A 21,082-nucleotide genomic window follows, 5' to 3' on the forward strand; every position below is an offset into this window, starting at 1 on the left:
GGCATGAGATGAGTGTGGCCAAATGGATTGAGACATTATCGGTACCTGATCAATTGTAACACCACATGAGAAGTGAGAAGTGAAGTGGAGAGCTGGATGCTCAGGACATGGGCTGTTAGCATGGGGTTGTTTTCTTCACATGCAAGCTGAAGTGCGGGGTATTTCAAAGCTTCAATCTAGCTTTAGGTCTAGTTCTTGGTCTGTAGTGAGTCTTTGAGTCTAATAGATAAGAAGGGCTTGAAGTGAAGTCAAATTGGAACGACCCTGCATGTACATGCATTGTCAGCGCTATGTTTCTCCGTAGGCACCAGTATGAGAGTTCCAGAATCAACTCCCCCTCATTCATCAAACAATAAAGAGGGGTATGAGACCTCCAGTTACACAGCATCTCCCCAGCACCATACCAAGAAAACAACAGATGTGGAAATCAACATTGTCTCTTTTTAAACCACTGTGACAGTCAGCCCCCACATCTTAAAAGTGCAATATGACGGAATTTAGGAAGAGCTCATCCCCTTCCCTACTCTTATTATCATATTTCTATTGTTATCAGAACCGCAATATTGTTCCTCAAGTAAGACCACCACCATCGCATTCGCACTGTGTGACCAACGGTCTTCCCCTCCTATGCCGACTCATAATCTTCAAGCTTAGGCTCCCGATCCTCCAACCTCATTGCTTACCACCTAAGGAAAATTCCGGTATGGGACTCTACAGTCAGCCCGCATATTCATGCTTTACCTAAGCAGTCTGCTCGCACTAACCGGTGAAAAGAGTGCATATGCGTGGGGGAGTAGGGCTGAGTCGCATGAAAAATCCTGGAGTCTTATCACCTGGTATATGGTGATCGCAGTCTGGATTTGTTTCAATGCGGCACAGTACTTTTTAAAAGGCGCTGCTACCGCGAACCGCTGTATTTCGCAGTGGGACATTCTCGCCATCTCCGTTTGGAGAGATGACATAAATCGGCAATTTTTGTGTCAGCTTTTGGTTTTAGATACTTGTAAACAAGTAATGGAATCTCATTTCTCACACGATTGTACGTCACACTAATGGTATACGTGAATGAAATGCCTAATAAATCGGTGGTTCTTGAAACTGACGAATGAAGGAATGTAAGTCAACATGGGCTCGCTAAATTTGTTAGCTTGCAAGTATACAAACAATGCAGAACAGAACATCAGCTTCGCTTTTTCTTTGGCACATATACGGCTAACCTATTCCACTTCCATTGATATGTACCTCCTTGATAAGTGAAAGAATGCAAGCTACTCAACTAATTTGCACTTGATTGGTTTGTTGACTCACTCGAATACGAGGGACGGCTTGAAATGGTAACTTTCTCTCCACAAACATGTCCACTTTTTCTTCCTTCTCTTTTTCTTCTCCTCTTTTCCGCTGATCTTCTCGGCCGAGAGCGGTATGAGCTAAAGTATATGTCTCGGATAGCTGCGGTTGCGAAAGGGAAATTCGACTCGTTTTCGGATCTGCTGGCCGGGACAAGGAAATTAGGATCTGGGGAAAAGGGAAATTTGCATAGCACATATGTGAGCGACTCGGTCTGGCGATCCATGGGATTCATTGTTGGCAAAAAGTAAAGAAAGGAGGGGCTTGTCAACGATAGGAAGTCGCAATTGTCAAATGGACTATCCGTATTTTGACTTTCTTGATGGCTGGGCTTTGTGGATTCGCGACAATATCTTGGTATCTTGATCATTTCACATCACTCATTCGTGATCTCCCTCACTTGATTGGATTTGAGGAGTGTGTTCGTAAGTCTCTCTGTACATATCCATACCACCATCGTCTCGATCCCTGATCGCCAAGGGCAGATCTTCCTTTAACTTCCAAATTCCGACACATTGTCTATCTTCTTCTAATGCACCCTATCTCTCACCAGTGATATCCAATTAAAGCCTCCTGCGAACAATATATCAGCAGGTCTAGTATCATTGCTCATCACATTCTCAAATAAACAACCTCGGGCCTTTCGCCTCATGCACTCCGCAATGACGGATAGTTAGTCACAAGACGAAGATCCAAAAAGGTTTTGATTAGTCATTCGTCGTCGAAATCGGCTCTTCACATACATCCATCTGGATGAATGAGAATGTCTCAGACGTGGCAGCCTGCCTCTGGATGCCGAATTGCAATAGAGTTTGATGTGACAACGGCACGAGTCAGGGCTCAGGAGTCAGCCTAGAGGAGGAGAAATGGTCGTAAGCAATCACTTGCAGGATGATGAACAGATCATATGCCATAGTGGTCGTATAGTTTTCTTGGAAATGTTAAGTTGAGGCGATCCCGTAGTGTTGGCGGTCGGCAGTGGAGCACTTGAGATTCAAGATCGCCTTTCTCATAGCGCGTACGAGGAATGGGCAACCCGCACCTGGAATGAATCTACCCCGCGGCAGATTTCTCTGAGATTTAGAGCAATAAGGCATCGTGAGAGAGGATTCGGTAAAGCATGTTGAATGAAAATTTGGGGATTTGAACCATTCGTTCTCCGAGTGACTGGTTCGATAAAAGCAAACGAAGAATAAAAACACACGTGAGAAACTATGACAAGTTACTGCTATGAGTCTAAATCTGATACGATGTATAATTTTAAGCTTGAAAGTATCATCAGTATGTTGTTTTAATTAAGTTTCTCCAGGAGCGGGCCTATGAGCAATAACATTACTGATACAATCTGGCATCCCGTCCACATCATCCCCAGGAAGCTGGTAGGCTTCTAGGAATTGCAGATGGATAACCACAACACAATTAGTATGGTTTCAATTCGTGGGATTACATCATGTAGTTCACTCATAGCCCTCAAAACAGAGGTAACTTGACATCGGAAGTGCTCAACTTACTTTGCCCGAACTGTGAGTACTGAGGTCGCTGCATACTCAGTGATGTCCATTCTGGGAAAGGTCGCTTGTTCCCTTTGATAGAAGAAAACCAAGTCATTGAACAAATCCGGACAGGTCAGTGTGATGGGGGGATGTTTATCAATGTTGAAATTTGGTCCGAAGTGATATCTCCTAGCTAAAGCAAGTTTGCAGAAAGGGTTAGGACCCTCCCAAAAAAATCTCTAGGTGTAAGCAGAGCTGACTGTACCAAACTTCTCAAATTTTGATATGGATCGAGGACACTGGGCAAAAAGATTAACCTTTTTGGCATGGTCTCTTCTCCTGATAAGCGGCTGGCAATTTGTTGACATCAGTTGTTCATAAGCGAAATCCACGACGTGGAGAAAAGTGTAAAATTTTGTTGGAAATCACAGGATCTAATCTCTAGATATAATTTCTCCAAATCCCGCGGATGTCTCCTTCTGAAGTTGCAACTCATATCGCCTCGATCTTTTTGGACTATAGCCGATGCTTGCCCTCGAGTTTTGTTTACTGACGCCAACTCAGTAAAAGCATGTGAAGGCAATTCCAAAGCATACAAGAGTCCAATTAGATAATCAATGAAGAAAGAAAGGTTTCCCAGGGTCCCATCTCTTTCATCCGCGTAGCAGGAGCAGTTTTGGAAATACAAAGAAGCTTTTGCTCCAGGATCTCACCAGCCTGAGAACCTATCTATAAGAAGTTAGTACTGGCACTGCCAGATTTCCCGAACGCGACAGAGGCTAATCCCGAGAACCTGTCTACTCACCATCATCTGACACGATGCAGGTAGAACTTCTTCGCTAGCCACGAAGCTCGCGAAATTTCTCAATCGTTCCGCTACATCCGGAGGAAGTGGGGAGGTAACTACGTCGGGTAACTGGGCTATTTCATGCACCATGAAATCAATCGTCTCTTGCTCGGTTGAATCAGCTTCAAGGTTTGCTGTTTCTGAATTTAAGATGAGCGCTTCATCGTATGATCTGGTTTAGGATCAGCTAAGGGCAGCCACGAAAGATGATTCTTGTCACTTCCACTTGTCACTTACTTGTTCATCGCGGATATCCAGTTAGTCAGATCGACATGCCGGGTCTCGAAATCGGCTTTGCTGTGTAGCCATAGCATCCAAACAAGATATATCCATACCGTCCAATAACTATGGTCCCAGTCTTCAAATAGAATTGCCCAGTCGAGCGGAAGAGACTCTTCTTGATCTTCAGAGATTAATTGCGAAACTTTTGATGCCACCCTTGGATAGTTTTTATGCAACCAGCTGAAAGCACATTCTAGCGAGAGGAATTCAACATTATTGTGCAGTGAAGCGACATCGCGTTCGGACCGATTGGTGTTATGAGTGGTATGTTGGCAGAAGGAACTGTACGAAAAAGCAGACCGAAGGATAGTTGTGACTGGCGGGATCGCTGTTCGGAGAACTTGAATTTGTCTGCTTCGATACTCGACAGCTGTTTCCTGATTTTGCGTTGTAGCCTCCCTACATAGCGACACATTAGGTCTGTACTTTGATTAGGAAGCATTAACTAACCCAATGTCAGCGCCACATTGTTCGATTCGGGCAATTTCATATTGTAGCTTGTCGTGAATGATTCGGAGTACGAGGATCACGTTCCTTGACAATGGACTGCCAAATAGATTGGAGTCATTTTCAAGAGAGTAGTCGGGGTTGTTGAGTATGAATCTTTGCTCCCTCTTGTTGGCTAACATGCATGACATGGTGTCGACAAGGCCAGCTGAAAACATATCTAACTGTGGAAGACCTCTAACATGTTTTGTTGCATCATTCAGTATCCTGACATGGAACATGAATTCTTGATCCGGCTGATTTGCATCCAAAGCATGCGAAGTCTGGGAGCGTCGCAGTTGCACAACTTCGGGGCTAGGCGTCAGTCTCAAGTTGATCGTATCCCTCTCTGTACCAGGTAGTGTGAAGCCATAAGCAACAAGTAACTCGCTGTTCGACTTGTTGCCATAGAAATTGTAGATCTGACTGCCTGGTACAATACTTTGGCAATTCGAGAGGCAGAAATGACCTGTGGCAGAATCTCTTGACCAGTCAACGTGGTTGACGCCATTGTGATTACCAATATCCATAAGAGGAAGAAGGACAGAAAAACGGTCCTTCTGGATATGTTCTAATATCAATGGCGATTCCTCAGAAGAAGTTTGTGGGCCACTGATCAGTTCCGGTGGAATTGTCAAAGAAGCGCGAAAACTTCTGCTCCCAAAAATACTGGCTGCCCATTGGTAGAGATGATAGGTGTACTTGTCATGGTTTTCAAAGTCATCACCTAAGAGAGCAATTCCCTGCTTCCATTCTTCTTCCCACAGCGCCTTCCGTTTCTTGATAGGGGGCTCGGCGTTTGTTCCATCTAGGAATTTGAGATCTGCTTCTGGCCACCAGACCGGAAGCCCAAGTGCGTCCGGAGCGTCTGGCTGTGGAAGTAGATGAATGTAGTGCCACCAGAATGATTCTTCGCCAAGAAGGTACTGTTGAACTAGGAAAAAGTGACCGATAATGTTTGGATCATCCTTTTTCAGGGTATTGATGAACTTGGAAGGAAATGGCGGTGAACGGCTTAAGAAAGATGAGGTTATTTCTGTTGTGTTGAGATAGGAGAGAGTTGTCTTGAAAGAGCAGTTGACAAGTTTCGTTCCAGGTGGAATACTTCGAAGAGATCTGAAAGACAGTCCTGTAATGGGATCTTGATAAATCTCAACACCTGGGTCAAGTGATGTCCCGTGGACTTGGCCCCAATTCACGAGAGCCTGCACGAGTGGAGATATCTCGATCATTTTTACTGACATTGGTGGGTGGGATACTCTGTGAAAATGTGAGATTCTGCGATGCTGGAAGATGAACGTCGATCTGGTGAACTTGAGGTTGTGTTTAGCGATTTTCTCGAGGTGGATATATTATAGGTGGTCATGTGACCTAACTACTCTTTACTATCCTTCAAGCAACTCTAAGGCTTATAAAAAGTGGTAACGGACCGGGGAAGTGGATCAAGGTGGCAACCGTATTTGTCCTCCTCTACATACCCACAGAAAGCCTACCTTCAGCTTACCATGATTGCAGCACTAAAACCAATTTTCGCTTATTTGCCCCTTCTGACTTTTGTTAATCGTTCGATTGGGACACACCCTGTTTGCCGCTTAGAAATTTTATTGACGGAGTGTCTTGTTTATTGTAACAAATTCTGTATCTTCACGCTGAGCTCTTCATCAGTCAATGTTAGTTTTCCAAAGAGAGAGGGCCGCGCTTCTTAGAACGTTAGTAGGGTACAATCCACTAAATAAGCAACTAGGAAGATTTGTGGACTCTCCTAGATTTTGGATTTACATACCCGTACTAGATCTGAAAACTTTCTTTCTTTGAATTTAGATCATGTATGATGTATACCTGGATCCGTACATCACTCGTAAGTCGGAATCATTTTGATTCGAGTAAGTTTCCTTGTGCAACAACGCATGAGACGGTGCTGTACCGCCTTTGAACACATACAGGCAATTCCGTGGCACAAATAGAATAGTTTGAAGAAGTTTCTCTTTTTGGAATAACTTTCGATTATCTAATTGTAAATGTAACGCCACCCGCCCTGGCGGGGAAATTCATTGGATCGTTGACTGCCACAAGCCCAAAACTCCAATACAGGCAGCTCACTTCAAAGTGCCTGGCAATGAATCGCCTAAATGTACAGGAGGGCTGAAGCAATGTATAAGAACTCAACTCATCCCAGCTATCCAAATCGCTAGCACAAGTACATAACACGCCCGAAAACTAGCCTACTATCCATGCAACTCCAGGATTGGTGCTGGAGGAGGCAATGTCAAAGAATATGCCCATGCAGCAAATCTCGCACTGGGTTCATCGCAAATCTTCGCTACAATCTCCGCAGCCCACAAGGTGAGCGGCAACAAAATCAGATGAGGAACCAAGAATGCCGGCTCCAGACCCATCGGTCCGCTATGCGACAGCGGAAACTTGTTGACCCAATCGGGGATGAACTCCTCGTGAGCTTCCTTATACCATCCAACGGCACAATACAGCCTATCGCCTAGTGTCCACAGGATAGGACCATGAACCAGGTAGAGCGAGAATGAAATCCGGCCAAGATATTGGTTGAAAGAAGCTTCGAAGAAGGCCTTTAGCCACCATATCCGTGGGATACCAGCGACCAGAAACATAGCTGCCCAGAAGAGGAAGAACCATTTCTGGTCCCATGGTGCTTCAGGTTTGAGCTTGCCCAGGTAGTGCCAGCCAGGTGCATTGTGCAGAATTTCCATGTCGATGATGTGGGAAGGGCATCCACTAAAAATTAGGGACACAACAAAAACACTGTAGTAGAACGGCATTTTCCATGATTCGAGTTTCGTAATCAAAATTGGCAGGTCTCCGTTCCGGGCAAGAAGGTCGAGGTCGCAGAGCAGTACGCCACCCATGAACATGGCTCCAAACCAGCCATCAACAACATACATGAAGTAGTAAATCAACCCTACTTCAACCCAGAGTCTGGCATTTCTTGTGGCCCTAGAGACTGCCATGAGGGTAGTATAAACAATGATCGAGCCTCGGAATTCGACTGGGATGGACCAAGCCGGGAAGTTGTATGTCAGCCAGGCATCTCCGCCTCCTCTGAACACAAAGGAATAATTCTTGAATTCAATGTACCAGTTCCAGAGCTCTTCACGGAAAGTCAGTTTATGAACTGGCGATAAAGTCCAGATGCCGAAGAGATGCCAAGAGGTAAGGTATGTGACTGTGATAAAAATAATCGGTAAGTGAAGTCGTGTCCAGCGACGGAATAGAGCCGATCCCATATTCTCCCCAAGTTTGCTGTACTCGCCAGCTTGAATCAGAGCTAGGGGTTTCACGGAGAGAACGTATCCTGAAATGACGAAGAAGACAGCCACAGCAAAATGGCCTCCGGTAAAGAATGTCCTGACGACAGGCAAAGCAGCAAAGTAGTATTTGCCTTCATATCCCCAGCCCATTTCCATGATCCGACTTGAAGGAACTTCACGAAGAGGCCACAATTCGTGATGCTGCCAATACACCAAAAAAGCTGCAAATCCTCGAAGACCATCAAGATAAGCGGTCCGTACGGGTTTCTTCTGGGGAGCGCTTCTTATCATGACTGCTGGTCGGACAAAATCGAGAGCCCATTTTGCTGCGGAATGCGCAGACGACGATATGTCCTGCTTCTCCCATCGCGAATCGAATGTGGAAGTCATGATACTCCTTCAGTTGGATTTCCACCGAATTATCAGGGTAGCGGAAGTGACTGGAGTCTCCAGGCAAATGTGTGAGGCTAAAGCTGAGGTCGCAAGCGTAAATGTACCTTCGTGGAAGATGTTATCTCGCACAGGTACAGGAATCGATTCCTGGTGCACAAGAGTCGACGTTCGAAGTGTCTGAAGAAGTTCGGACACCAGGTCTAAGAACTCTGCGATTGATTAACACAAGGCGATTTTGTTCTGAGCAAAGGGTCGAAGCTGGCAAGCAAACAGCTCTGATGCTAGTCAGAGATATTTTGAATCTTAGTTGAAACACGCAACGTGAGCACACCCCAGTCCGAGGCCAGAATGCGCCTTTGCGAGAAACACGTTTCATAGTTAGAGTTCGTGTATCTGGCATTGTTGCGGACTTTTCTTGTCAAGCGGTGGTTGGCCGATTTCGCTGTTCTCTTGGAACTGCTTCTGTTTCACCATGTTCCTATCAAATGATCAGATCGTGCGCCAAGAGATCGCAACACTCTTTAGTACTCGGCTTTCAATTTGCATGTGCATAGCTTAAATAACTTGAATTTTGGAACTCCGATGGATGGCGGGAGAACAAAGTAGATTTCAACTTGTGAAGGGCCTCGGTCATAATTGTTGTGTTGTTGTCAGATGCTCTAGCCGAGCCGAGCTGTCTCAATCCTCCACGAATGACATCAAGCTTCGAAGCAGAACATAAACTTTGCGCACGATATGATTACTTCTGCGAAGTTTGCTGTGAAGATCATCGCATACGCCAGGGATTGAGCTCCAGGATACCCATTCAAACGACTACGAGTTACTTTGCTCATCGTTCGTGACAGCACTGACAATGTAAATTGACAAAGATCGTACTTGTCTACCACGCTCCACCGACAGAGTACCTGCGTTCCGTCGACGGAGACTTATTGCTTCAACAGGTCCTTCGTTTGTTCCATGATATTGGTCTTGACATCGGAGGAACATGACAGAATAGAAAAGTTCTTGATGTGCCGAGTGGAACTTCTCAAGTTTCGTGCACGGCCACTAATTTTCTCCATGTTTTTGGAGATCCGTCCCCGTCGAACAAGCAATTTTATCCTTGTATGCGAGATGATCTTCGGCAGCTGTCCGTTCAGATTCTAGGATGATGCGCGTCGAGGATGTTTCAACAGATCATGCGAGCCCCTACTCAAAAATGTGGCGGAGTTGGAGACATCCAGTGGCACGGCGCACATAGTCGCAAAGAGTTTTCCAGATGGAGCTGTTTCTAAAATGTGGGCTGCGACAGCCGAACCTGATACCACTCCGGGAGTAACAAGTAATATTAGTTCAGGGATACTAGAAAGAGCCTCGGATTGTAGTCCCCGGTCAACTTAGCTCACCTAGGATATCTTCTGGCGATGTCAGCAGTCTGTTGCTCCAAAACTATCTTGCAAACATATGAACAACCTCAATCTTCTGCCATTGTTGGAGCGACTGCATCTTACCCCTCGCCTCTCAGTGCGACAGAACCTATGATTAAAGCAAGCATGCATATCAAGACTCCGTCCATTGGTGGTGGGAGATTCCGGAAGCAAAGCAAACGAGCAGCTCCACTGTACATTGCATGCGCCCTTCTCCTTCTACTATACACTCAAATCGACCATTTCGAGCGATTTCAACACACTCCTGGCGAGGTACTGAAGCGTGTTCTGGCATATCAGCAACCAATTGTTCGCGCCGAGCATACCAGATTTCCAAAAAAGATATGGCAAACTTGGAAAACCGACCCACTGGAGTTTGAACAGAGGGAATCTGAGCGAGCCAGAACCTGGCCACAATTCAATCCTGGTTATCGATACGAAGTCCTGACCGACAACAACGACCTGGACTATGTTGAGACTCACTTTGGCCGCGATGGTGTAATCTATCGTCCAGATATTATTGAGACATATCGAACTCTGAACGCAACAATTATCAAAGCCGACCTTTTGCGATATCTGGTCATGTACGCGGAGGGAGGAGTCTATGCAGACATCGATGTTGAGAATCTCAGAGCTGTCAATACTTGGATTCCACCGCAGTTCAACGAAAGCGATGTCGATCTTGTAATCAGCGTTGAGATCGATGAGCCTTCGTTCGTCAACCACACAATTCTTGGCCCAAAATCCCAGTCTTTCTGCCAGTGGACCTTCATGACCAAGCCAAGACACCCGGTAATGATGCGACTCATCGAGCATGTTCTACACTGGTTGAACGAAGTTGCCCAGAAACAGGCGGTACCAATTTCGGACATCAAACTCAACTTCGACGAAGTGATCACCGGTACAGGTCCATCAGCATTTACCACCGCGGTTTTGGCAGAAATGGCTGCACAAACCCATCGCCGACTATACTGGGACACATTTCACGCTCTCACGCAGCCTGTACTTGTCGGTAATATCCTCGTCCTCACAGTCGACTCTTTCGCAGCAGGTCAAGGGCATTCGAATTCCCTAAGTCATGACTCTCCAAACGCCTTGGTAAAACATCACTACCATGCTTCACTCTGGCCATCAAGGCATCCTAGATACAGCCATCCGGCTTATGGAATGGTGGAAGAATGTAACTGGGAGCCGAGCTGCGTCTGGAATTGGACCGACAACACAGCTGCATTTAACGGCCTGTCTTTCGATGACAAGGTCAAATTGATCAAAGAGAAGGAACAGATAGACAAGGAGAGATACGATGCAGAGGTGGCAGAGGATGAGGCTGCAGCCAAAGAAGAGGCTGCGAGGCTACAAGCTGAGCTCAAGACTGAATGCGAAGCGGCATCCTATGTTCACATTGAGCAGATCACTCAAGCACAGGCACCACCAGCGCTCATTCAGACACAACCTTGGTGGCCAACAACCCAAAACCCAGCAGAACAGCAGCCGGGAGCTCAGCAACCGGCTAATCAACAGCAGTCGAGTCAAGGAACGGAGTCGCAAAACACGCAACAGACAGAAAGTCAAACGCCGCCACAGGCCCAACCCCAACGAGAGCTACAGGTACAACCGCCTCCTGAGCAAGCTGCCCCAGCTACCGGTATTGAAAGCCAACCCGAAGTGCGGATATGAAAGAAACGGGCGGATAAATTATGACTGGAGTCGGCGCACAGGTATTGCTACCAGGCAGTGAAGCTCCAAGAATGTGCACAGTCATAAACCTTGTTGGACTGTCAGGCCATATCCTGCTGGAGTGTGGTTTGAGTTTCAGAAGACAAGCTGGGAATATCTTCGAGACGACCTGTTGTAGACTTCAGCAGGCTGGAGGGTCGTGCCAGACGGAGAGCAAAGGGCATGGGCGTTGGTGGGCGTTTCTGAATCATAGATTCTGGTGTCGGTGTTTGATATCTTGGGAAGTCGAGAAGTGAGTGGGCTGTTGCGATATACCCCTGAGCTAGTCCTAAATGAGAACTTTTAAAACCACGACAGATGTGGAGGAACCGATCTTGCAAAATCTCTCTGTTGAACCAGAGAGTAAACATGTACAATCACGAAAATAGCATAAAAAGACTATTTGAGGATGTTGAGACCGTATGCCACCAGAAAGTATCTGCGTTACATCATTTTCAACGTGATCTGCATATCACACGATGCAGGACCCGACGTCAGAATAGCAATGCCCTCATAAGCGGATCCAGTCGAATCCCCAGCTCTCGGAGCAGAGCTATTGCTCGCATGAAGACTCTTGAAATGATTGGTCTGATTTTTCTAGGAACGAGGCTGAGCTCGACCCCATACGAGGCTGCCGAAGAAAGTGGCATGACATCGTGATATGAGTCGGATACCTAGGAACTTGATATCTCACGGATGTTTCGCCACAATCTGTTTTCTGTACCCGAGTAACACCGCCGAACTCCGAGTCATAACCAGTCACCACACAGGGCAGGTAACGTGGTCTAGGTCACCATTCGATTGTTCGTACGACAAACGAAGAACGATACCGTGGGTAGCTTGTTGTCCATGCCACAGCCTCGCGCTCACGACCTGTGTGACCTGCCTGCATCACTTCCTCAATTTTCTTCGTACACCTTCTTCTCTCATCCATTACATAAAAGCTAGAAGTACCAATAGCTGCAAAGTCCCTTCGCATTTTAAAGGTCGAGCAAAGTCACGGAAGTATAGGTTTACTTCTACGTTGTCGATATGTCCGACTTTAATCACTCAGAATCCGTTCATCCAAACTCTACTTTGAGCGGTGTACCTTCCAATTCTGCTGATGGAGCTATGACACCGCCCTCCAGAGTCCCAAGTCCTCTTCGGAGTACACCCCGGAGTCTTCGGCCCTATGTCTGGGCTCTAATGGCATTCAAAAATGGCGCTCGATTCCAGACGAAGCCTTCGAAAACACGAGCTCGCAGAGCCAGCCTCCTCGCCGATAAGGAAGGCCCTTTTGCTCCTTCTCTCATGGTGTGTGGTTAAGTCTCAAGCCGTACAACCAGAATATGCAAGCTGACTTGGTGACTTTCGTTCAGCCCCTCTTTGCAGGCATTGCCGTTGCTTTCAGCGATAACGACTCAGCCGTAATTGCAGTTGCTATCCACGATAGTACATATCTGACCGACTTCTCGGTCGAAACCATCCAGCTCAAGGATGCTGTCGGAAAGGGCGAAGATCCAATTGCAGACTATGTGGTCACCCAGCTGGAAAAGTATGAGCATACAAATATTGCAAAGTTTATTGGTGCTGGACTCCCTGCGGAACTCTTGAAGAAGTCACCTCGACTCTGTTCCAGGCTATGGCTTGAGCTAGACATTGTCCCTGTTACAATCGTTCCTGAGCTTGAAGGTTTCGAAAGGAACACCAAGGGTAAGAACTTTTGGAGCTCAAAGTGCGTGGATGAGCAAGCCGATTCAATGGCTCGAAAATGCATCATGTAAGTGTGCCCTAGCTTCAATCAATGTCTTGTGCTACTTCAGGTACTTTGCATCGCGGCACAATTGTTTTTGTTTCTACTTAACGAATGCTAACAATTTTGAAGGCACTTCGGCCCCAACCTTGCTCCTCTACTGCAAGTTGGCTACAGAGGCATCGTCGAAATTGATTCCGGTGGAAGAGCGCATATCCTAAGCATCGATGATTTCAAGCGGTTGTGTGATGCTCCTACGTGGGACTCCATGATGCATTTCGCCACCAATCTCAAGAAGATGGGTACAAGAATAGCATTCTTTAGCAGCACACCACAAGGTGGTGGAGTAGCTTTGATGAGACACGCACTCGTCCGACTTGCGGATCTTCTAGGTGTTCAACTTACTTGGTACGTACCAAAACCGAAGCCAGGAGTGTTCCGTATCACCAAGACCATCCATAATATCCTTCAAGGTGTCGCGGAGCCAGGTGTTTGTGTCAGTTCCGAAGAGAAGCTGGTTCTTGTGGATTGGATCGCAGATAATGCGAAGAGATACTGGCTATCTCCCGGCGGACCTCTACGCCCGGCCGAAGAAGGGGGTGTAGACGTCATTATGGTATGTCGAAGTGCCGGTCTAGATTTCCTCTAGAAAGCAGGAGCTGACATTGCCAGATTGATGATCCTCAAATGCCAGGGTTGATTCCTCTCATCAAGAATTTGACTCCAAATCGACCAGTTCTTTATCGAAGTCACATCCAAATCCGAGGTGACCTTGCTGTACAAGAGGGTACTCCACAGTCAGATGTCTGGCAATTCTTGTGGCAAAATATCAAACTTGCCGATATGTTTATCAGTCATCCAATTCCATCTTTTGTTCCTAGCAATGTTCCAGCATCAAGTGTGGCATATCTTCCTGCCACTACAGATTGGTGACTTCTGACTCCCAAAGTCCTCAGACAATTTACTGATATTGTCAGGCTCGATGGTCTCAACAAGGACATGAATGAGTGGGATCAAGGCTACTACGGTCACATCTACAACGAAAAATGCCACGCCATCAGAATGTCCGTCCTTCCAGCTCATCCTTCCTAAACCCCATTGACTCTCACAGGACCCAACTCAAATGGCCCCTCAAGAAATATTTCATCCAAATCGCACGCTTCGACCCCGCAAAAGGTATTCCCGACCTCATTCAATCCTACGCAGAGTTCCGCCGTCTGCTCAGTAAACACGACCCCAGCCTCGAAGCCCCTCAACTCGTAATCTGCGGCAACGGCTCCGTCGACGACCCTGACGGAACCATCATCCTCGACCAAACCATGAGCACACTCGAGACCAAATTCCCACACCTCCTCTCCTCCATCTCAGTCATGCGTCTCGCGCCCAATGACCAGCTCCTCAATACCCTGCTCTCTGCATCGCATACAGTCCTCCAACTCTCCACTCGAGAAGGGTTTGAAGTCAAAGTCTCCGAAGCCATTCATAAAGGCAAGCCTGTCATCGCTACGAACTGTGGCGGTATCCCGCTACAGGTCCAGCATGGCAAGAATGGTTTCTTGGTCGAGGCTGGGGATTGGTATGCTGTGGCGAGGCACCTCCTGGAGCTGTGGACGGATGAGAAGATGTATGAGGAGATGTGTGCGTATGCGAAGATTAGTGTGAGCGATGAAGTTGGGACGGTGGGGAATGCGCTGGCGTGGTTCTATCTCGCCGATAAGTGGGCAAATGGCAAGGGTGTTGTCCCGGAAGGACGGTGGGTTAATGATCTTGCGAGGGAGGAGTCGGGGATTCCTTACAAAGAGGGAGAGAATAGATTGCCAAGGAATTTTGGGAGTGCTTGAGTTGAGTCGAGGTTGGTGATAGAGAGGGATAGGGGGGGCAATAAGGCCTTGATCCTTGGTGTTTTCTTTTGCGCTGGCGCTTTCATACTCACTCCGCTCCGCTCTTTTTCCATGGGCGAGATAGCAGTCGGGCATTAGAATGTGCTGTTTTTGGTAGCGAACTGCCCAGTTGTTGACAAGAAGCGAGGATTTAGCGATCTGAGGTCAACTTGCTACCAAGCCCTCTCCTTTTCTTCGGAGGCTATATCAGAGACACAGAAATAGAAAACAAAGAGAAGAAGAGATGATAATTGCACTAACATCATGGCAAAAATCTCTTAAATGGCGCCAGGAAACTTGGGTGGTCAGATCTCAGCTGACTGGGGGTAATGAATCCAGACACGAGGCGGAGATGGCTAGAGTAGTGAAGACAACGAGAAATGAAAAAGACGTTTCATACGAAAACGAAATGAATGTTTGATAAGGTCATCAACTCCCTACGCTAATTTCGAGGTTCAGATTGGCTCTGTTGAGCCTTGAGCTCTTTACGTGTGTTTTGGAAGAGCAGCGAGGTCCTTGGAGCTGCTAAAGTGCTGAGCGTGCTGTGAGTGCCAGGATTCCAGCAGTGCCAAACTCGTCCCTGTATCTATAAAAGCATTTGGAATGGAGGTGAAAAATCTCGGCGATATCCGAGATATCGAAGCTACCGAAGACATGCTCCTTCAGCCATCTTCTACTTAACCTGTGAAACCACAAGGCAACCCAATGCAGCACTTCCACAGAATTATCTTGACATATCCTATGTTGTCGCCTATTACTTACTTACATGCTTTACGTACATACATACACCTATCAGTTGGTATATACCCACTCTTCTCTCACTTACGTCCGTAAATGCAAATCAATCCAAACGCCTAGCTAGGGTATCCATTTCCATCCAACCAACAATGTACTGCCATCTGCCTTTCCATTCACCCGTAGGATACCTGTCCATTGGAAGGATAACAAAATAAGTAAAATCAAATGCGTCTCGTAACTTCGTAATGGACAATCTCTTGCCCCTGGTGTATGCTGTGGTGTGCCGTCCCGTGCTCCAAGCACCCCTGGCCTCTCTTGGTCTTTGCTATGCTCCGGATATCATTGCTGACATGCCCTTTATTCGTTCCATGGAAAATCCCTTTCGGTTACTCTGGTGCAGACCAGGTAGCTCACATGCGTTCCCTCACCAAGTAAGCTGCTTCGCATAAGAGGTCTCACCACTTCCCTCGCCAAGCTCTTCATCTCATCCAGTCTCTTCTCGAACTTCTTCAGATTGTCACGAGAGTACAGCTCTGGCGTGAGTTTGAGGAATCTCTTGCACTCATCATGACCGAGATATGAGGAAGGCGCGGACCCTAGTGTGCGAAAGACACGGCCAAGATGCGGGTTGGTGTTTACAGGCCCGTTAGACGACGAGGAAGAAAGTGATGACGAGGGATGGAATTGCTGTACTGTTTGGTTGGTATGGTGGATTGCTGCTATGGTTACTTGGATGGTGTTGTTCCGCGCATGACCACCTCCGTTGCGAGACTGCGAGGCTCGTGGAATAGGTGGAGGAGGAGGAGGTGAGGTGGCGTCTGCCAGCCATTGTCTGAATAGAGACATGGCCAGCCAGTCAAGGTAGTTGTTGTGGGGGGTCACTCTCTCGCCTCTCGAGGTGGTGAGATTCATACGGTAGAGACGACCTTCGATTTTGCCTACTAGGTCGTCTAGTTCATCCACTTTGTCTTCGATGATGTGGAGAACCGTGTCAGGGAGTTGATGCCGAATGTGGCGCTCTCCCATAGGCCATGCGCCTACAACATGGATGAGGGCTTCTTCAAAGATGGTCTTGGATTGCGCTAGGTAGCCAAGTCTTAGATATGAGGAAGGATATTTAGCAATCTGTTTCCAGAGCCGCGATTGGAATTGAAGAAGGTGGTGATCAATTCTTGGACCAACTACAGCGAGGGCATCGTACAGGTCCGCAAGTGTGAGAAGGGACTTGCACTGAATGTAAGCGGTTGCTATGTCGATTGGATCAAGGGCTGGAGGGTAATTGTAAAAGATTCGGAAGAGGTTATCGTAGTCGTTTAAGAGATCTTGGTCCTGGGGACTTAGAGGAGGAGCGGATGAGGCTTGCGGAGTTGAAAGCGAGAGGTTTGCGACTGATCGAAAGAAGGAAGGGTTCGACGACGGTGGTTTGTTGCGTACAGGCGGAGGCCGAGCATCTGTTGATCCGAAAAGAGATGCTTGCGTATTATCTTTCTGCACCAGCATGGGTATATCATCGTCGCTGGCACCAGCATCCAGCTCATATCTCCATCGTTTCTTGTTATTCCTCGCAGATTCGCTGCCCAAGTCCTCACCTATCCTAGCCAGTTCCACGCCGCCTTCATTGCCCGCTTTCGACCATTCCTGACTTGTGCTTGCCTCGAAGAAACCGGAACATTGTGTGAGAATTATACGATGGAGGAGGTATCGATTCGTTTGGGAGCCAGCCTTGACTAGTATCTCAACGTCACCCGTATGACTGAAAACGGGGAATTCGTTCTGCGGAACGAATGAAGACCCTCCAGCATGAGATCTGCCATGCCGACGATGCCTGGAAGACCTTGAGACGACCGAGGAGGGCCCTCGAAGGGCCAGGGACTGGGAAGGCTCGACTTGTGAGACCATATTTCATGCCAGCCTTTCTGTTGCTACCATGGTCAGTTGAAGCAAGGCTCGGCCGAGGCAGAATAACATACCCGAAATCAATACACGGTTACCATTTTGCTAGAGTGAGGTGCGGCTGTACCAAAGTCTTGAGATAGCTTTCGTAAAGCGCAGATGGGTGGAGTGGTCCTTCTTTCCCAGATGTTTTGGTGCTCCTATCCTATTGTCTATCACCACGGTCTCGACACCTCGAAGGACTATTCGAGAACAGAGCGCCTCAAGTAATATATGCGTCTTGTCACGAAACGCGTCGGAGCTTCTCAACAACAAAGACAAAGCAGGAACGGCAAGATAGTCGGCGACGCAACGAGAACTGACTACAGTCCTTCCCCTGAGCGCGATGCACTCGCACTGCATTCCCGCTGCTTCTGTCTCTCAGTCTGTTGCCCTCACGCCTTCACGCTTGCAGCAGTCAATCGCGCTCAAGCATGCAATGCAACTGCACTCACTGCGCAGCGGTGCAGCAGTGGTGCACCGCAACCGGGCAGTTCCTACGATTCGGTTCGTGGTTCAAGAGTGGCGACTGGCATCCAGCAACAGGATCACAAGCAAGGTCTTGGTTTTGGTCTTGGACCTGCCGTGGCCCAATAGCCGTGCATATTCTAGCAGCTGCATCTGGGATTCCTCGAATCAGATCCTGGAGCTGCCGGTTGCAGCAGCGCACATCGGCCAGTCCTTTTGCCGGCAGTATGCTGACCTGAAAATCTGGACCAGGAACCTGAAAATGCGGTGCGAGTGGAGGCTGGAGGGTGGCAGGCTGGCAGCTGGACCGCAAAGTGGGATTGTCTGCTTCCAGCATCGAGACATTATTATTCCATTGGCATTGGCCGTCCGTCAGCTTCGGCCCAATCAGTGCGAGCCGGGAGGGTTGTGAGATCTGCATTGGCTGTGCTCCGTTTTCATAAGTCCTGCATTATTATTTGTGCGCTCTAGTTCCGTACCTATAGTACAAGTGTGCTGCCCACAAGGCAAGGACAGAGAAGAGCCAGTAGTTGAGCCGGAGGCAAACACCCACGAGCACCAGTCCACTTCCGTTCGCCTCACTCACTCCGAGTTAACCTCGAGTCAGTCAGATCACTGGATTCTCGTCACATGCCGCCTGGTTCCTTGCTTCAGGTCTTCGTTACTGCTCACAGGGTTTTTGCAAGACTTTTCAGTGGCAACTTGGTTTGGAATCGTTTTTATTATATCATGTATTCACTGATTGACCGACTTTTGCTTCCGAAGGCTGTCGATGCTAATTGCTGCGTAGCTAAAGGCCGTAACTTTGCCTCCAGCTGCCTACCGCCAAACATCCTTCCCAATGATCCCAGAAATATTGTACAAATGCTTTGTCCCTTCTCTGAGACCCTCCCCGACCAACCTAAATGCAATAGCCAGCTGAACTCCAGATCGAAGCAGGTCCCGCCCAAATTTTTATACCCCGTCCAATGTGTCGTGATATAGCCGTTAACTCATATCCATTTCTACCTCAATTGATTGAGGTGGCTTATGTACGCCATTCAGATTGCCAATGTCATTGGCCGATGCGATTCCATTCATCACTTGTACCCCGTTGCCAACAATCCCATTCGAACTAACTCCCCCGTTGGTGATTGGCGAGTCAACAACATCAGTCATTCCATTGATTGTTTGTTCTCCCCCAAAAGGTGGATTGATGCCATTTGCGACCCCAACGACCGGAATTCCGTTCATAGCGCCCTCGACGAGTAGTTGCGCGTCAATTTTAGGAGTCTGGCCAGCCTCCATGACCAAGTCACCATCGAAGACAGGAGCAGGACCTCTCAGATTGACCCAAAGTCTCTCGAGGCTGGTACTGACAAGTCGTCCTTGCTTGAGATCTTCGCCGAAGAGAAAGTATCCCTCATTCGCCTCGACGAGATAGCTTGATAATCCTTTGCTCTGAAGCTGTATCTTCGCATTGGTTACAGGGAAGTGGTTTTCGATGAACTTTGCCCAGCCTCGGGCTGCAGCCTGAATGTCTGGTCCCGCATTATCCATCGAAGACCATCCGATGCCCAAGTGGAGTGTGAACATATCAACGGTAGGCTCTGTATGACGTTCTGGCGATCCACCGGGAGACGCAGCTTCTTGGGAGACCTCCTCTGGGATAGCAGGCGTTGCGCTCAGGTTCAGCCGTTGACTCTTGGTAGCTCGAATCACTGGTCTCTCCGCGGCGGCAGCGATCTGAGCGGCTAACTTCGCTTGCTCTTCCGCAGCCTTTTCTTCTTGCCAGGTACCGGTCTGGCTCGTTGAGTCAGTGACGTACCCTGTGCCCTTCTTGATCAACACCATGCCCTCTCCGTATTCCCATTCATCCTCGTTCTCAGGCTCGGGGATGACAGGCACTGGAACTTGGAAGTAATCCTCTTCGAGATTCGAGGAAGCTTCGTCTCTTGATCGCTTTCTACCAGCAGCGGATCGCGGTGTGGACTGGGTTGGTGTCAAGCTTGACCAGGAGGAGTTCGCTGGCGACTGGTGGATGCTGTTGGTGAATGGAGTGTTGAAGACTGGTCGATTCGAATCCATGTTGAACGAAGACTACAGAGTAATCAATGTCTGGTGTTCAAGTGGGGAATGGAGAACTGTAGAGCTTCACTGGCGCCTGTAGGCATTGATAGTGAACTCCACACGCGGCTGAGAAGAGAGTGAACACTTACTTGGTGAGGGTGTTGAGCCGGTAGAGTGAGGACAGGATCAGAGGAGTATGATTGCTCGAACGATCTCATGATGAGATGAGATGATATGAATGATAGAAGAAGAGTAGAGGTACAATCGGTGGAAGTCCCAAGAGGAATTGAGACGTCAGAAGTGGAAGAAGGAAGTGAGGGAAGGGAGAGAAAAGAAGAGTAAGAGGATGATATGAGAAGGGAAGAAGTGCGGTGTGTACTTAAATGGTGTGTGGGTGAGAGGGAAGGAAAGGAAAGGAAAGGGACACAAAGCCTAGAGATGGATGGAGAAGTAAGAAAGGGAAGGCTCACGCTCGCTCGCAGCGCTGGGCTGGTCGGTCTCTGGGGACGACGGAAGCTTCACGGGCAAGGCGAATCAGAAATGGCAGAAGGCTTTCCAACCGCAAAGAGCTTGCGATTCAAGGGTGACCTGCGCTAGGGTCTAGCTTGACAGGGATACTCGAGCAGCCTGAGGCACCAGAGTGGGAAGAACATGATTGGCGATCTGCCTCTAGGGTGGGTCTTTGTCAGCAGGGCGGTCAATGCAAACCCTGGGCTTCCCCGGCTGCTGCATCTGGCTTGGGCTCGGGTGTGAAAATCAAAAAGGCTGGTCTGCCAAGAGCACTTTTGCCGGATGAAGAGTGGTGTGACTTTCCATTTGGATGCGGGCCGGAAAGCGACGAGACACGTGCTAGTTTGTTCGAGATGATGAAACTCGTTTCTTGACACGAGAAATAAGATTCAAGACACTTAAACCAGTATACAAAAGATCTCATTGTCTAATATTGCTGTTAAAAAGAGAAGAGTGTCACATGTACCAGCATCACGCTTCAGTCAGGTGCTCTCAAATATACTTGCCTCAGGGCAACCT

At 48.0% G+C, this 21,082-nt stretch overlaps 6 protein-coding genes across 7 annotated transcripts; 2 read left to right on the top strand and 4 right to left on the bottom strand.

The window, feature by feature from the left end:
* Nucleotides 1–3,446: 3,446 nt before the first annotated feature.
* Nucleotides 3,447–5,699, bottom strand: ONS95_002487 (uncharacterized protein; the record flags this gene model as incomplete). The annotated part of the gene is made up of 4 exons (XM_058495748.1): nt 3,447–3,569; nt 3,646–3,859; nt 3,925–4,368; nt 4,420–5,699. The coding sequence occupies 4 exons, from the start codon at nt 5,697–5,699 to the stop codon at nt 3,447–3,449; spliced, it is 2,061 nt and encodes a 686-aa protein (XP_058354476.1).
* Nucleotides 5,700–6,680: 981 nt separating this feature from the next.
* ONS95_002488 (uncharacterized protein) lies at nt 6,681–8,126 on the bottom strand (the record flags this gene model as incomplete). Its single annotated transcript, XM_058495749.1, has 1 exon — nt 6,681–8,126. The coding sequence occupies one exon, from the start codon at nt 8,124–8,126 to the stop codon at nt 6,681–6,683; it is 1,446 nt and encodes a 481-aa protein (XP_058354477.1).
* Nucleotides 8,127–8,321: 195 nt separating this feature from the next.
* ONS95_002489 (uncharacterized protein) lies at nt 8,322–11,650 on the top strand. The gene has a single exon (XM_058495750.1). It carries the CDS (start codon nt 9,533–9,535, stop codon nt 11,210–11,212), a length of 1,680 nt encoding a protein of 559 aa, XP_058354478.1. The 5' UTR covers nt 8,322–9,532; the 3' UTR covers nt 11,213–11,650.
* A 633-nt stretch (nt 11,651–12,283) lies between these two features.
* ONS95_002490 (uncharacterized protein) lies at nt 12,284–14,827 on the top strand (the record flags this gene model as incomplete). The annotated part of the gene is made up of 6 exons (XM_058495751.1): nt 12,284–12,547; nt 12,613–13,013; nt 13,119–13,602; nt 13,659–13,915; nt 13,964–14,050; nt 14,098–14,827. 6 exons carry the CDS (start codon nt 12,284–12,286, stop codon nt 14,825–14,827), a joined length of 2,223 nt encoding a protein of 740 aa, XP_058354479.1.
* Nucleotides 14,828–15,961: 1,134 nt separating this feature from the next.
* Nucleotides 15,962–17,503, bottom strand: ONS95_002491 (uncharacterized protein; the record flags this gene model as incomplete). Its single annotated transcript, XM_058495752.1, has 1 exon — nt 15,962–17,503. One exon carries the CDS (start codon nt 17,501–17,503, stop codon nt 15,962–15,964), a length of 1,542 nt encoding a protein of 513 aa, XP_058354480.1.
* Nucleotides 17,504–18,711: 1,208 nt separating this feature from the next.
* ONS95_002492 (uncharacterized protein) lies at nt 18,712–20,941 on the bottom strand. 2 transcript variants are annotated; one of them, XM_058495753.1, is made up of 2 exons: nt 20,203–20,941; nt 18,712–20,083 (listed from the first exon to the last, which is right to left on the bottom strand). In XM_058495753.1, the coding sequence occupies exons 1-2, from the start codon at nt 20,269–20,271 to the stop codon at nt 18,992–18,994; spliced, it is 1,161 nt and encodes a 386-aa protein (XP_058354481.1). In that variant the 5' UTR covers nt 20,272–20,941; the 3' UTR covers nt 18,712–18,991. The 2 variants fall into 2 exon arrangements, with proteins under 2 accessions (XP_058354481.1, XP_058354482.1); XM_058495754.1 differs by having other exon boundaries at nt 18,712–20,147.
* Nucleotides 20,942–21,082: the final 141 nt, after the last annotated feature.

This window comes from Cadophora gregata (genome assembly GCF_030347475.1).
Source record: "Cadophora gregata isolate MNR1 chromosome Unknown scaffold_11, whole genome shotgun sequence".
Lineage (NCBI taxonomy): Eukaryota > Fungi > Ascomycota > Leotiomycetes > Helotiales > Ploettnerulaceae > Cadophora > Cadophora gregata.